The sequence below is a fragment of the Lynx rufus genome, unplaced genomic scaffold (assembly GCF_022079265.1).
Source record: "Lynx rufus isolate CCGP_SWC_20201006 ecotype Redwood Valley unplaced genomic scaffold, mLynRuf1.p SCAF_4, whole genome shotgun sequence".
Classification (NCBI taxonomy): domain Eukaryota; kingdom Metazoa; phylum Chordata; class Mammalia; order Carnivora; family Felidae; genus Lynx; species Lynx rufus.
Window position 1 is genome coordinate 168895604 of NW_025814856.1, and position 14962 is coordinate 168910565.

General features: G+C 50.6%; 1 protein-coding gene across 2 annotated transcripts in view; it reads left to right on the forward strand.

The window, feature by feature from the left end:
* The window catches only part of DNAJB6 (DnaJ heat shock protein family (Hsp40) member B6), a 68819-nt gene that overhangs the window by 15827 nt on the left and 38030 nt on the right, over nucleotides 1–14962 (forward strand). For both annotated transcript variants that reach the window (XM_047094779.1, XM_047094780.1), the window contains exons 2-5: nucleotides 8317–8407; nucleotides 10689–10798; nucleotides 12694–12753; nucleotides 13593–13703. In XM_047094779.1, coding sequence (XP_046950735.1) covers nucleotides 8343–8407; nucleotides 10689–10798; nucleotides 12694–12753; nucleotides 13593–13703 — 346 coding nt within the window. In that variant the 5' untranslated portion in view covers nucleotides 8317–8342. The remainder of the gene's footprint in view (nucleotides 1–8316; nucleotides 8408–10688; nucleotides 10799–12693; nucleotides 12754–13592; nucleotides 13704–14962) is intronic.

A 14962-nucleotide genomic window follows, 5' to 3' on the forward strand; every position in this document is an offset into this window, starting at 1 on the left:
TTGCACAGAGGCAGTAGTGGGAGGCAGCAGGGCGATCACAGACTCAAAAAGGCATAGCTGAGTTTATGCTGATACTTGAAGTCAGGTATGGTTCTTACGAGAGTTGACCTAACACTGTGGTCCAGGTTCAGAGGAGAGATGTCTTGTTCCCTTCCGTTGGTGACATCTGGACCGTCCCTGCGTCGTTGATGGTGCTGGAATCTGGGTAGGAAGGGATCGCGGCCTTGGAGCTTGCTCAAGGTGGAGATTTAGGAACCCAGAGATGTAAGGCTGTATGTCTAGAGAGTGAAAAATTCACGATGGTAAACCCCTGAGTGTTTGAAGATACCTGTGTCGAAGAGAAATTCAGCCCGCCTGTGGACCAGGGACCAAAGGGTGACAGCTCCCTGGAGGCCCGCTCTTCACCACGGAGAACCCAGTAACTGTCCAAGATTAAGGGCTGCTCCCTGGACTTTGTTCAAGCAAGAATGTTTGGACTAAGTGTTTTATGAGGCAAAGTTAAAAGCCGGTTACTTAAGAGGTCCTTTCGCTTAGCAAGAACATGCGGGTGCTGCTGGTCGAAGTCTGTGCTTTGAGAAGCACCCCAGTTATTACTTTCAGAAGGGTCATTTTCTAATTCTAGCATTTCTTGTGCATCTGTTAGCAGGAATTCTTTAAAAAGAATGTTGGCTCATCGGCCATTCGGTCGCAAGCATAGCTCGTCCAGCGGCAGGCAGCACAGACCACCCGGGACTCCTGCTCGTGTGTGTGCTCGTGTGCTCGGGACGCATGGCACTCCTGGTGGTCCCGTCACCGTCCCTTCCGGTCCACGAGTGCTCCATCAGCTTTGTTCTCGTGTCCTTTTGAACTGGCTCTACTCCTTTTTGACTTAAGGTTTTTGTTTTTCAATTTGGAGTGATTTCAGATTTACAGCAGCGTTGTCAAGATGTCGACAGACATTTCTTGTCCACCTTTGACTCAGTTTTCCTCAATCTAACCACAGTACACACCCCCGAACGGAGCAGCCGACGTTGGCACGGTGCTGTTCTCTAGACGCTTGAGTCCCGTCCGGCCGGTATTCTGCTGAATACCCTTCTCCTGCTCCACACGCCAGTCCCGGGGCCCAAGTGTCCCCGTTCAGTTGCTGTCACTCTCAGTCACCTTCAAGGTGTCACAGTGGCCGACCTGGGACGTCGGCTGCGTCTTCAGTTTCTTGCTTGACGGCGTGTCCTCGGCTCATCTTGCGCCTCTGCCCCAGACTCCGCGTTGGTCAGCGAAGTAACGTCTCGTTCCATCTGATCCTCGGCGGAGCTGACCGTGTCCTTCGTAGCTGGTTCTGTCCGGTGCTGGACACCATCTCGCATCTGTTGTGACAGCACCTGTGTATTTATAGCTCACCTTGGCTGTGAGAGAAGACGGTGTGATTAAGTTAAGAGGCTCCTGCAGCAGGAGGGGCTGGTGCCATTGAAGATGGAGAAAGTGGAAGGGTTTTGAGATAGTTGGCAGCTAGGCCTGGTGAAACTGTGGATTGCCGTGTGTGGGTGTTCTGTCACGGGGTGGGTAGTGGTGTCGGTGAGGGCGAAATTTCCAGTCCACAGCGTGAGAGCACGAGGTAGAATTCAGTCGCGGAAGACCAGGAGTGGGGTGGGGACCCAGTGAAATTTGGTACTGTTCTATTTGCGACGTCTGTCACACGGCCAAGTGGCTGTGTCAAGCAGTCATCTGTCTATTCGTGTCTGAAGTGCCAAGCAGAGACCTAGGATTGGAGCTTACGTTGGGGAATCGCTACGGGATCCGTGGTATTTGCGGAACGGGGGTGACGATGAAGACCCGGGAGTGCAGCCTGAGAAGGGGTCCGGAACCCTGGCTTCCCCACCCTGTGCCCACGGGGCTCGTAGGGAGAGGAAACCACAAGACGGACGGACCGGAAAGCCCAGTGTGCCGAGGGCTTGGGGCGCCCAGCTGTGAGAGCTGTTTCTGGGGGTGCCTGTGCTGGTGGGGGACCAGGGGGGCGGGTGGCGGCTGGGCAGGACCGGGTGAAGGAGCAGAGGAAAGGGGAGGTACGGACAGCCTGCTGCTGCAGGGGCGGTGGAGGGTGAGGGGTCCGGCTCTGCAGACGGCTGGTCTGATGCACACTTCAGTTCGTTTGCCTTTTCTTCGAGGGGCCGTCTCCGTCTAGGACGCGGGCCAGGTGGCCGCTGGTCGCCATCACGCGAGTGTTGCTCGTCTCCCGGGTGCTGCTACTTACTTGATGGTTCTCCTGCGCTCGCTCAGCCCCAGTTGACCGTCCTGGGGGTGTCTCTGGTTAAGGCACCGCGGCGTTCACATCTGGCAAGGCTGGGCCAGTTCCCACGCGTGCGCCGACTGCCTTGAGGGCCCTGCCACGCTGCTGTCGTCACTTGCACGGAAACGGGCACCTGAGTGCCAAGGCTGGCGAAACTGGACTTGAGAATACAAGCTTTGAAGTGAGTTCAAGGATGTCTGAGCGGTGGCATCTGACTCCCCGGGTGACCTCTGGCCACGTGTGGCTCAGCCGTTAGGAAGTGGGAGCCTAGTTCTGAGACTTTTCTAACCCTCGCTCCATTGGGCGCAGTGGGTTGCCCGGTCCTGCAGTGCTGGGAGCTCCCGGGATGCCCTGCGGGTGCAAGCGGCAGCAGCTGGAGCTCAGCAGGGACCAGAATGTCACGTAATTTTCCGCCCTCTGAGGTAGGGACGCAGGGCTTCGAGTTTGCTGCTGTGGTTGCAGCTGTTGTACTGTAGTTTGCGTTCGGGTTTTTTCTTTCTGAAGATGTAAGCTTGCTGTGCTTCTTGGTCTCGAGAATTGATGACCTCTTCTGTGGCTAGTAATTTTAAGACGGTTTGGCTGGTGTCGCTGACTCGGTGGTGTGCTCTGAATGTAGTAACCACCACGGAGGAAACGTTTTCTTGAATGTTTATTTTGAGAGCGAGAAAGAGAGCGCCTGCCCTCGTGAGCGGGGGTGGGCAGAGAGCAAGGGAGAGAGAATCCCGAGCAGGCTCCAGGCTCCAGGCTCCGAGCTGTCAGCACAGACCCTGAGATTGTGACGTGCCTTGAAACGAGGCTCACGCACTTAACCGACTGAGCCACCCGGGCGCCCCGAGGAAACCTTTTAAAATTGGGTACTCACTCCCATCTTGTGTAGTTGAGTGCATTTCACACAGATACCTCAGTATTTTAAGTTGAACCTACCGAAACAGTTCAAAAAGCTATATGGTGAACGACCGTGTTCTTGGAGGTACGTCTTCCAGTTACTGTTGTGGGTGCTCGTGGCAGGGGGCCCTGCCCCCCATCTCTTTGGCATAGAGATTGTTGCAAGTTTAAAGTAATCAAAACCCAGTGGAAGCCTGAAACGCCCTCGACCTCGCTCTCAACCGCCTACATTTACATTGGAAAGGAGGAAGCCTGTCCCGGAAGAGAGCTACCTCCTCCGAGACTCCCCTGTACCTAAGGAATCTGCATAATGTCCAGACATCTCTCGTCTTCTTGGTAATTAGCAGACTCCCTCCCTTTTGTGTGCTCGGACCCTCCGTCCCTTCAGCTCGGAAGCTTCTTGATGCCTCACACTGTCTGTGGAATTTCCCGTGAGGGGTGTGGGTGCCCCTTGCACGTGCCTGTTACAGTTGAGTTTCTGCTCTTAAGTTGCTCTCATGTCACCATGATTCTGAGGCCCCCTTTGAGGACCGGAGGGCAGACCCCAGTAATATTTTTGTTAGGGGTCTGTCACGGCTGTTTGGATTTTCATGTTAGGTTGTAGGAAGAGTAACCATATGGTTTTCTCTAATTTGTAATTTAAACAGATTCTGAAAAAAAGAAGAAAAAATTCTGAAAGGGACGCCTGGGTGCTCAGTCTGTTGGGCATCCGACGCTTGATTTTGGCCCAGGTCGTGATCTCACGGTTCAGGTTCATACGACCAGGCCCCGAAAGCTGGAAGCCTGCGTGGGATTCTCTCTCTCCCTCTCCTGTCCCTCCCCCACTTGAACCTTTTCTTTCTCTCTTAAATAAGTAGTAAAAAAAAAAAAAAAAGATGTCTTTAAACAAATTGTGGGAGTGTATTTGAGAAAAATACATATTTTGGTATTCAGAATGACAAGTCTTGAGTTCAAAAGTCTGTTCTGAGTTCTTAACCTTTTTAAAACTTTTTTTTAAGGTTTATTTTGAGAGAGCGAGTGGGGAGGGGCACAGAGAGAGGGAGAGAGTCCCAAGCAGGGTCTGCACTGGATCTCACAGCCTCGAGATCACAACCAGAGGAGATGTCAGGAGTGGGACACTCACCTGACTGAGCCACCCAGGCACCCCTGAGTTCTTAACCTTCTGACCTCTAGAACTGTTAATGCTGCATTTGAGGTTTTGTATGGTCTGTTCTAAATATTTCTTTCATCATGTGATCAAATTGATAATGACATTTAACCTAAATATTTCTAATTTCCTTTGACGTAAAGGCTTTCTCTCTTTTTTAAATGTTTATTTTGAGAGAAAGACATCATCGAGTGCAAGTGGGGGGGGGGGGCAGAGATAGAGGGAGACACAGAATCCCAGGCAAGCTCCATCCAGGCTCCGAGCTGTGAGCACAGAGCCCGACGCGGGGCTCGAACCCATGAACCGTGAGATCGTGACCTGAGCGGAAGTCGGACGCTCAGTCGACTGAGCCACCCAGGAGCCCCCCCCCCCCCACCAAGGAAATTTCTTAACATAAGAGTTTTGTTCTCACGGTTGTTCTTTTCTGGTTTTGTGATATTTGTTTTCCATTTTTGTTCCATTGTTTCTTTAAGCATTCCAAAACTTCAGTGTTTAAGCTTTGTTTGGCCAAATGGGCACATTTGATAAGAACCTGGATTTTTTTTTTTTTAATATTAGATTTTACTTTTAAGTAACATCTACACTCGACGGAGGACTCAAACTTGTAGAACTCTGAGGTCAAGAATTGGATACTCCAGTGACTGAGCCAACCAGGCGCCCCCAGAACATGGATTTTCTAACTGTTGGCTGCTGGGCCCTAGTTTATGTTACTACAAGTTTATGCTGTGTTGCCACAGACTACAAGAAGTTTGATAAATGCCCAGATCTTAAAAGCTTAACCTTCTGTTTGGTTAACAGTAGGACCGCGGATGTGTCTTTTTAAAAAATGTTTTTAGGGGCGCCTGGGTGGCTCGGTTGGTTAAGCCACCAACTCTTGATCACAGCTCAGGTCTTGATCAGGGTCATGAGATCAAGCCCTGCCTTGGGCTCTGCACTGGGCGTGAAGCCTGCTTCAACAACAAAACAACAACAACAAAAACAAAAAATTATTTTGGGCACCTGGCCGGCTCATTCCGTAGAGCATGCGACTCTTGATCTTGGGGTTGTGAGTTTGAGTCCCATGTTGGGGGTAGTAGTGTTCGCTTGAAAAAAATGTATTTATAAAAACGATATGTAAATAACTTTTTAGCAACTATAAAAACTTTTATTTCTTGAAAGGGGAAGGAGGTTTTTTTATTTTTTTATTTTATTACTATTTTTGGAAAAAGAGCATGGGAGAGGGTCAGAGGAGGGAAGAGAGAATCTCGAGCAGGATCTGTGCCGACAGAACCCGATGCAGGGCTTAAACTCACGAACCATGAGATCATGAACTGAGCTGAATTTGGATTCTTAACTTACTGAGCCACCCAGGTGCCCCCCAATTTATTTTATTTTTGAGAGAGAGAGAGAGAAACAGCGTGAGTGGGGAGGGTCAGAGAGAGAGAGAGAGGGAGACACAGAATCCAAAGCAGGCTCCAGGCTCTGAGCTGTCAGCCCCCAGTGTGGTTTCCTGTTCGTTATTGTGATTATTTCATGAGTCCTTTTTTTGTTTCTTTTCAAGTTCTTATTTTAGACTGTTTTTAAAAAATTTTATAAATGTTTGTTCATTTTTGAGAGCAAGCATGAGTCGAGGAGGGGCAGAGCGGGGGTGACAGAGGATCCGAAGCTGTTTCTGTACTGAGAGCAGTGAGCCTGAAGTGGGGCTCAAACTCATGACCTGTGAGTTCATGACCTGAATGGACTGAGCCACCGAGGAGCCCCCGGCTTATTTCAGATTCTTGGGGGTGTTCTAACTTACTCCTGATGCTTTCCTCGTGTTTAGAATTTGTCAGCTCGTGTTCAGCAGCAGGAGTTATGTTTTCAGCTGGAATCTTTGTGACTTAGGTTGTAGAGATACTTTTTTCTGCAGGGCGCCTTTATTTGCTTCACCATCCTAGGGTAATGTTTAGTAATCTTGAAGAGTGTGGGTCATTGCAGGATAAGGAAGGTAATGAGATTCCATTCTGTACCTCTGACTGAGCCTTCAGGCTTCCAGCTGCTGGGGGGACAGGGCTCTTCTCCTCTTTGAAGTTCTTTGGAGGGTTTCTCTTCCCCACTCTGTTGTAATTATGGCCTTTTGAGAGCCACGGTATGGGGGGGGGGTCTCCGTTGCATCCTCTGGCTTCCTGTGCCTCAAAAGCAAGACCTATCCTGAAAACAGGGCACCCGTCCGCCGTGTCAGGATCGCCACTTCTGGGAGCTCAGCTTTTTTCAGATGTCTTTGCTGGACTTCAACGTTTCTAGGTATTCCAAGGTGATGGGGGATCTGTTTCAGGTCACCCTGTGGTACTTTTTAAGAAGTTTTTTTAAGCTTACTTCGTGAGAGCGCGCGAGCAGGGGAGGGGGAGAGAATCCCAAGCAGGCTCTGCACTGTCAGCACAAAGCTTTTGAGGGGCTCCAACTCTCACATGGTGAGATTGTGACCTGAGTCCGGGTCAAGAGTCGGACGCCCAATCACTGAGCCTCCCAGGTGCCCCATCCCGGGGTATTTTTGAGCTGTTCTTTGTGTCGCGCTCCTGGACTAGTAACACGTAGTTTTTACGTGCTCCTTCCTGGCCCTTCATATGTAGACTTTCTTTGTAAAGGGCTTGGCACGCACACAGGTGCCGAGTCGTGATGTAACACTGGACCTTTTTACCACGGTCGCTCCCCAAACGTGGGAGACACCTGTGCAGGTGTCTTGTTTTGGGAAATGGCGTAATTTCTCGCTGGGCATCATTTAACCCGGCCGTCGTCGTGCCCCAGCACTGTGGCCTTAAGACTGTGATGGCGTGTGCTCGCTTCCAGTCCGAACGTCTCTCTCTGAAGTCTGATGGTACAGTTTCTTGCGGGGGGGGGGGGTGGGGGGGAGGGGGGGGGCGGGCACAGAAAGCCCAGCTTCAGTTGTGGGCGGAGTAGCCTGAGTGAGGGCCTTGCTCCACTGGGTGAAGTTCCTGTGTACCATCCAGGGATAGGCCTGCTGTTTGTAAGTTCTTGGTCATTAGTTGAATGAAGTGCTTTTAGCCAATCAAAGTAAAAGAAGTAAATCCGTTAGATCTCGCCTCTTAATTTTTTTTTAATGTTTATTTTTGAGAGAGAGGGAGAGCGCAAGCAGGGGAGAGGCAGAGAGAGAGGAGACACAGAATCCAAAGCAGGCTCCAGGCTCTGAGCTGTCAGCACAGAGCCCGATGTGGGGCTCGAACCCACAAACTGTGAGATCATGACCTGAGCTGAAGTCGGACGCTCAGCCGACTGAGCCACCCAGGCGCCCGATCTCACATACGTGTAGTCGGTCTGTGGCACCCGAGGCCAAGCCTTGTTAGCAATGGTAGGAGTAGGATGGGTTTTCATTGTCCTGCCCTGTGAAGTGACAAAAGCCACTGAAGCAAATTGCTGCTGCTAGTTTTCCACTGAAGGCCTAATCTGTAGGGAGAGCCGGTGGGAGGGTGAAGCCACAGGGAGAAGTTAACAGTAATAGCTCTGCTGTCAGAGACCTTTCCTTTTCCTTTCCCAGGGACTCTGGGGGCGTGCTTTAGCTCGTCCCCAGTGACAGCCACAAGCCGTAGGAGGTGTCATTGTGTGGTTCCCATGTTGTGTCTGCTCAGGGCGGGGACAGCGTGTTCGTCCTGGTGGCTGTGCAGTCTTGCCCAACGCCTGGCACGGGAACGCACTGAATGGAGGGGTAACCGAAGCTCCCAGAGCAGGGCCCGCGTCAGGAAAACAAGATACTCGCAGAAGGCCTGTCAGCTGGTGGTCAAGTGGGCACTGAGTGCCTGCCTCAGAGTCACCTGTTAGTTTTATTTAGTTTAGGCTATTATTAGGCTATTTCAGAGCTTTTATTCTATATTGAGAAGGGTCTAGGGCACAAATCTTGGAATCTGTTCCCGGATGAGGGCCCAGCCTGACAGGCTAGTGGTTAGTGCTCAGGTGAGGTGACCTACCCTCCCTCTCCTGCTGTGCTCCTACCCCCATGATGAACCCAACCTCGGCAGTCATGTCATTGACCATGGATTTCTAATTGCAGGACTCACTCCAACAGCCTGTTAAAACATGGTGGATTACTATGAAGTTCTAGGCGTGCAGAGACATGCCTCAGCTGAGGATATTAAAAAGGCGTAAGTAACTGTATTTATGCAGTAATGAATCTGTGCACTTGGGCAGTGTAACTTTTTGTCTCCTGAAGTGGCATTTCATGTGGTATAACCGTTTTAGAATGCTGCTGTTTCACTGTATCTTCAGACAAGGCAGTGAAACTAACCTTCGCCTCCTCAGACTAGGCCCAGCCTGTCACTTGGCATTGAGGGATGAGAAGGTCACTTGGTTTCCTCCGTTACTTTGCCTTGGGACAGTGGATTCTGTTGCTGCTTAGAGCAGATCAGACATTTAACTGAGGATGCGAAATAATCCCAGGCAGTTTTGACGTTGACTGTGGAACGGAGCTGACCTGGCACTTCGCACTCGTAGAGTGTGGTGCTGTGACCTCCTCAGGGTAGTAGCCGTTCAGGGTCCCTGTCGCCGGCCCCGGCCTGTACCGTTAGAGCCAGATTGAGTGCTGCGCCCCTGCTGGCCTTCCTAGGCCTTTGTGACCAGGGCTGGCCCACGGCGGGGGCAAGGTGGAGGCCACAGGTGGCACTCAAGGTGAACTGGGTCTTTAATTCGTTTGACCTTAATGTGTAGCAAAAAGTTAGATTTTAGCAGAGCTAGAGAGACTAAAAACTAAGCCTGGAACTGTTTCAGTTTGTTAAGGGACTGGCGTTTTTATTCACACACAAGTCTGAGCTGCTAGGCTTAGTGGGTCTGCAGAAGGAAATTCAGGGTACTTGAATAAATCGTTCACGTAAAAATGTTAAACATAGCAGCTTGACTCCTGTGATGGGCCTGCCCTGTGTCAAACCGCAGCCAAGCAACTTGAGTAGGAGGGCCCAGGAAGTGCCTTTGAGCTGTGTCACCCGTGGGGCCCCTCGCGTCTGCCGGCTCACAGCTCACAGACAGCAGTCTCCAGTTAATTGCACTCTTCTTGAATAAACATAATATGTAAATAGTATTTCCACTAACTGATGGAGAAACATGCCCACGTTATGCTAAACACGGTCAGGAAGGGGATTGGTTTCGTTTCTTATGAGAACGTGGGCCGGCCGTTGTCTTCAGGGTGGCTCTGAAGTGTGAACTTAGAAAATGCCATCGTTAAATGGAAGAAGATTTTCCCATTAAGTGTGCAGTTGAATACTGACTTAGACTAGATGCAGCCTTACTTCCTTTAAATGAGCGAAACTGCATCCATGGCTGGTGCGTGTTCGTAGTCCGTTTTGTGGACTCTAGGCTTTGATCTTGTGCAGTGACCAGAGAAACTTTTGTTTGAGGGGTGATTGTAGGTGGCTGTCCCCTCCCTGCGCATTTCTCCGGGGAGACCTACAGTCTTACCTGTGTTCGTGTCGCAGGCCGTGTGTCCTTGGCGCTCGCTTACTGGTGTGGAGCCGGACGTCAGTCTCAAGGCCAACACTGAAAGACATTTGATGTTCTTTACACTTCATGTGTCAGGCCTTGAGTCTAAAAACATGGCGTAGTCTTTCAAAACACACCCATGAACACTCGGGAGTCTCTTCTCGTGTCTTTGTGTTCACAGGACTACACCCTGTGCAAAGTGACCGTTCTCCGTCTTCCACACGGTCTGTCATTTTTTACCAAGGTTTGTAGTGCTTCAGGGCCCTTGGTCTGCTACTACATGTTTAGGTCTGCAGTGAGAAGGAGTAGAGCCCAGCATTAACTCGATCTTAGGAAGTTCAAGCCAAGATTTTTGATTAAAATGCTGTGATTAAATTGAACCGCAGCAGCCTTACGTTCACAGCTTGCCAAGTGCTAGGACTCTCTGGTCCTTAGTCTAGTTTTAGATTTTGAGGGGCACCCCCTTCCTCCCATATGTGGTGCTTCTGTTTAAGAAGAGAGGGGTTTTTTTCTTTGTATTCCAAAAGCATACAGTTATTACTATTAAGTGGAACCTTCGGTGAATCTTGAATCCAGAATGGGGTGTCTCTGTGAGCGGTGCCAGCATCTGTCACACCGACATGCGAGGCGGGGGGGCTCTTCCTGCCCTGCGAACGAGGCTGCCTTCTTCCTCTGTTCTGTGCTTTCTCAGCTGCACGACCACGAGTTCACACTGCACGTTTTGGTTCTCAAACATTTTAGCGTTAACGTCTCTCTAGAGGTTGGTTTGTATTCATGCTGTCTGCATTGAGAACTTGCTTATTTCATTCTCGGGGAAAGGAAGATTTTACAATGGAAATCGATAGCAGTTGCCCAGGTTTATAGCTCTGAAGCCAGTTTCCGCCTTACTTATGTTTCCCAGCCATTGGGTTTCTGCACATGGATGTGACCGGTGCCCTTTTTATTCCTTTCAAGGTACCGGAAACTGGCACTGAAGTGGCATCCAGATAAAAACCCTGAGAATAAAGAAGAAGCAGAGAGAAAATTCAAACAAGTGGCTGAGGCGTATGAGGTGTTATCGGACGGTGAGTGAACCTACCCAGGGTTTGGCTCCTCCCCGGGGCTAGCAGAATGTGGATCTGGGCGGCCGAGGTGTGGGCACTGAGAATGGAAGTTGCTTCCTTTTCTTGTGAGGCTTCGACTCCTGCTCCTGGCAGACACTTGATACAGTTACCTGTGTGTGCTGGGGAGCACCCTGGCTTCTAGCACTTTCTCTCAGGGTGGCTATTTTAAACAGTACTGACACCCTGGTCTGAGGACTGACAGGACAGATTGGGGCACAGGAATCCGTCTGGGTCATTGCATGGCGGTGGCTGTGACCACTCTCCGTTGGTGGCGCCGTGACCGCTCATCTCCGTTGTCCTGCTTACACATACCTGGCCAGTGGGCTCGTGTGCTGGGTTTCACTGCTTGGAAGGACTTCCTTGGTGTCAGGAAACCAGGAACTGCGTGCCCAGCTGAGTTAGACTTCAGAGCTTGGCCGCGCCTTCCCTGCCCCAGGGCTAGAGTGGTGGAGTGTTGAGGAAGTCAGCCTTGTATCTGTCAATACCTCTTCTATTGTAAAGGAAGTACCCGGTGTTTTATCCCAAGCCCAGAAGTTACCTTTGCACAGAAAGTTCCCGTTCTCCCCGCGCCCCCCCCCCCCATGTTTATTTTTATTTGTTTATTTTGAGAGAGAGGATTGGGCGCCTGCATGAGCAGGGCAGGGGCGCAGAGAGAAAATCTCAAACAGGGATAGAGAGGCTTGATCCCACGACCCTGGGATTACCACCTGAGCCAGATTCAAGAGTTGGACGCTCAACTAAGCCACCCAGATGCCCCCAGATCCCATTCTTCTTAGAACTTGGTTACCATCAACTGGCTTTAAGTGGTTTGCTCGTACACCCGTTTTCCCCATGACCTGTTTTTTTTCTTTCCAGTTTTATTTATTTGAGAGGGAGAGAGAATGCGCACACAAGTGAGTGAGGGGCAGAGAGAGAGACGGAGAGAGACTGTGGAACCTGGAGCAGGGCTCCAGCTCACCCGACGGAAGGCTTGAACTCACAAACCAGGAGATTATGACCTGAGCTGAAGTCGGATGCTTAACCGACTGAGCCACCCAGGCGCCCCCATAACTCCTGTTACTTTACCACACGGTTTGGTAGAACATGATGGTTTGGGCGGAAAACCTGGTGTATCAAAAGGAAGTGACCTGTTTAAACAGGGCTGCAGTGTAGTTGTTTATTCTAGAAGGTAAATGGTAAGAGGACAAGACAGTAGAGCATCCTCAGGCTTGGGCTGTTGTCCTTTCAAGGGCATGAATTCGGGTCGGCTCTTTCTCTGGCTCCGGTACCTCTATTTCCTGCCCCCACCAAGGCCCTGTCCTCTTTTTTGGGAAAATGTGCACTGGTAGAGTTGGAATAGTTTTAGAACCTGCGGTGTGATTTTTAAAAATTTGTTTTATTTTATTTTTTATCTTCTAAAATTTACATCCAAGTTAGTTAGCATACAGTGCAACGACTTCAGGAGTAGATGCCTTAGTGCCCCTTACCCATTTAGCCCACCCCTCCACCCCCTCCAGTAACCCTCTGTTTGTTCTCCATATTTATGAGTCTCTTCTGTTCTGCCCCCTTTAGTGTGACTTTTATGTACACATGAACACACACTGTGCACAGTAGCGTGGAAAAAATACCACTTTTTAGCTTAAAAAGTGATTACTACTTAATTTTTACTATTTAATTTTTGGGAGCTTTTAGGGAGATGTACTTAGGTTTTCCCTCTTTCCCTTCTTATTTAAAGTAATGGAGGCCTAACTCCTTAAAACTAATTGCGAAACCTTGAAAACTCATTGGTTCCTTGATGTACAACTTTGTAAAGGCTTTATTTGAACTTTGAGGGGAAAAGAACTTGGTCTTTCCTGACTCTCCTTTCTAATTTGTAGCTAAAAAACGAGACATCTATGACAAATACGGCAAAGAAGGATTAAATGGCGGAGGTGGAGGTATGTAAATGTTGATTTTTGTCTTGGCTTTTCAGTGAGCGGAAGAGGCCATCTGGCAACGAAGGGTCTAGACAAGGGGTCGGGTTTGTCCGTTTTCTTGGACAGGCTGTGTTTCCGGAAACACAGATGTGGCCTGGAAAGTGGGCTGACTTGTGGAGATGGGCTGCCCGGAAACCCTTGCATTCGGCTACACAGTGTATGCTGATCGCGGCACTTTCTGTAGATCCGGAATCCATATAACCTACTAGAGTATTTTGTGAGTTCTTACTCCCGGATCAGTACCTGATATTTTGTCAGAAGACCTTAAAAACTCTTACCTGACCAAGCTGATTGTATTGGCAGACCTGCCTGTGGTGGGCAGGCCTCACTCGGGGGCGTGTGTGTGACGAGAGGTCCTAGCAGGGACCTGCCCGCCGTCAGCACCACGGTCGGTGGCCTCTTCGAGAATAGCGCTGCCCACCAAGCACACGCCCCACTTGAGGAGCGTGAACGAGTGTGCTTCTGTGCGTGGTTTACACGGTGGTCCGTCCGCACAGAAGATGAAGCCACGTTTCCTACGTACGGATGGCGGTTGCAGACATGGTGGGAAAGTGCTAGCACTCCCCTGCTGCCGTGACCGTGACCATGACCATGAGGGGTGGGAAGCCTCCCCTGGCTTGTCCCCGCCAGCCCCAGGTGGTCTCTGTTCAGGCACGGCTCTTGCTGTGAAGCAGAGCCCTGGGTGTAGGAGCCTTTGCCGTTTTTTCTTCGGGTCGTGGTGTGGAATCCTCTGTAGACAGAACTGTTGGCCTACTAAACGCAGGAATGCACCAACTAAATGCTGTGCTGTACCATCGTAGGTGGAGTTCACTTTGACCATCCGTTTGATTTTGGCTTCACATTCCGTAACCCAGATGACGTCTTCAGGGAATTTTTCGGTGGAAGGGACCCGTTTTCATTCGACTTCTTCGGTAAGTTCGCTGTTTGGTGGGTGTGTCTGTGACTGAGGCGGACTCACCTTTCCCGTTTCCACACGTGGCTCCCTGTTGCTCGCCTGTGTTGAAGCAGCGGAGGGGGTTCCCGAACCCCTTCCCTTCTCTCTGGAAGGTGATTCTGAATGAGTACCTTGCACACGAAAGTAATAAAGGTTTTAATGTGCTCCTTTTCTTCGATACGGATAGTCTTAATTAACTTCCTTTTTCCCACGTTCAGACGGTGGCCAGGATGTAGGTGCTGGGGGCTTGGCGGGTGGCGCTCTTTGCTGTTGAGCACTTGCTCCTGTGTGAATTTGCCCCGAGTTCTGGATGGAGACACTGGGCATCGTAGCAGATGTTCAGAAGACCTTGGATCTCTCCACCTGTTTGTTTCTCTGATTGTGTGTGGCGCATTGTGACCGTTCAGTTCACGGTTTGTGAAAAAGAAGGACACCTCTAGGGCGATGCCCTGCAGATCTCCTGCCGGGAGGAGTTTTGGCCGGCGGGAGACCGTGCTGTCCCAGCTGCTGTTGCGTTGCAGGACGGATTTTCCCTTCACCTGCACCTTGACGCGCTGAGTCTGATGCCGGCTGTTCGCATGTGGCTCGGATGCGGGCGGGGTGGGGAGCGGGCGCCGTCGGAGCTGCCCCGGGTGCTGGGGAACTTGGGTGGCCAGAGCTCCCCTGGTGCGGCCGCACCCATTTCTGTCTCGGCTCACGGTGGGGGAGACGTAGCCCGTGTTTCTGCCCTTTGTTGCCTGGAGCCTGTTGGAGAGTCCCAACACCTGCGATCCTCAGGAGGGACACAGCAAGACCGGTTCTGTCTGCAGATAGCGGGGGAGAAGCAGCGGACCCTTGCCCATCATAGGCCCAGAGAAGAGTAATTAATTTCCTGCCGTACCTGGTAGGTATCTGGCCTTTTAAACGGTGCGGCCCTTCAGTTTATTTCCGATGGGGATTCACAGAGAGTTGCTCTGTTTTTTACTGTGGTGTGGCCCGATTTGAAGACCGTAGCTTACGGAGGGAGGTGGGTAGGATGATACACATCAGCACATATTCCCTTTTTCATCCACACATGTCATGACGAAGGCTAAGCAGTGGGTGTCCCAAGTTGGGGGTGAAAAGGTGATTGTGGTCTTTTTGAAGACTTGCTTTGACGTTGCTCCCGGAAACGTAAGAGAATTATCAGGAAGTCTCCTTATTAATAGACGAGATCTAACCTTATCTGTAGTGTCTGTTAATTGGCCTTCGTGTATG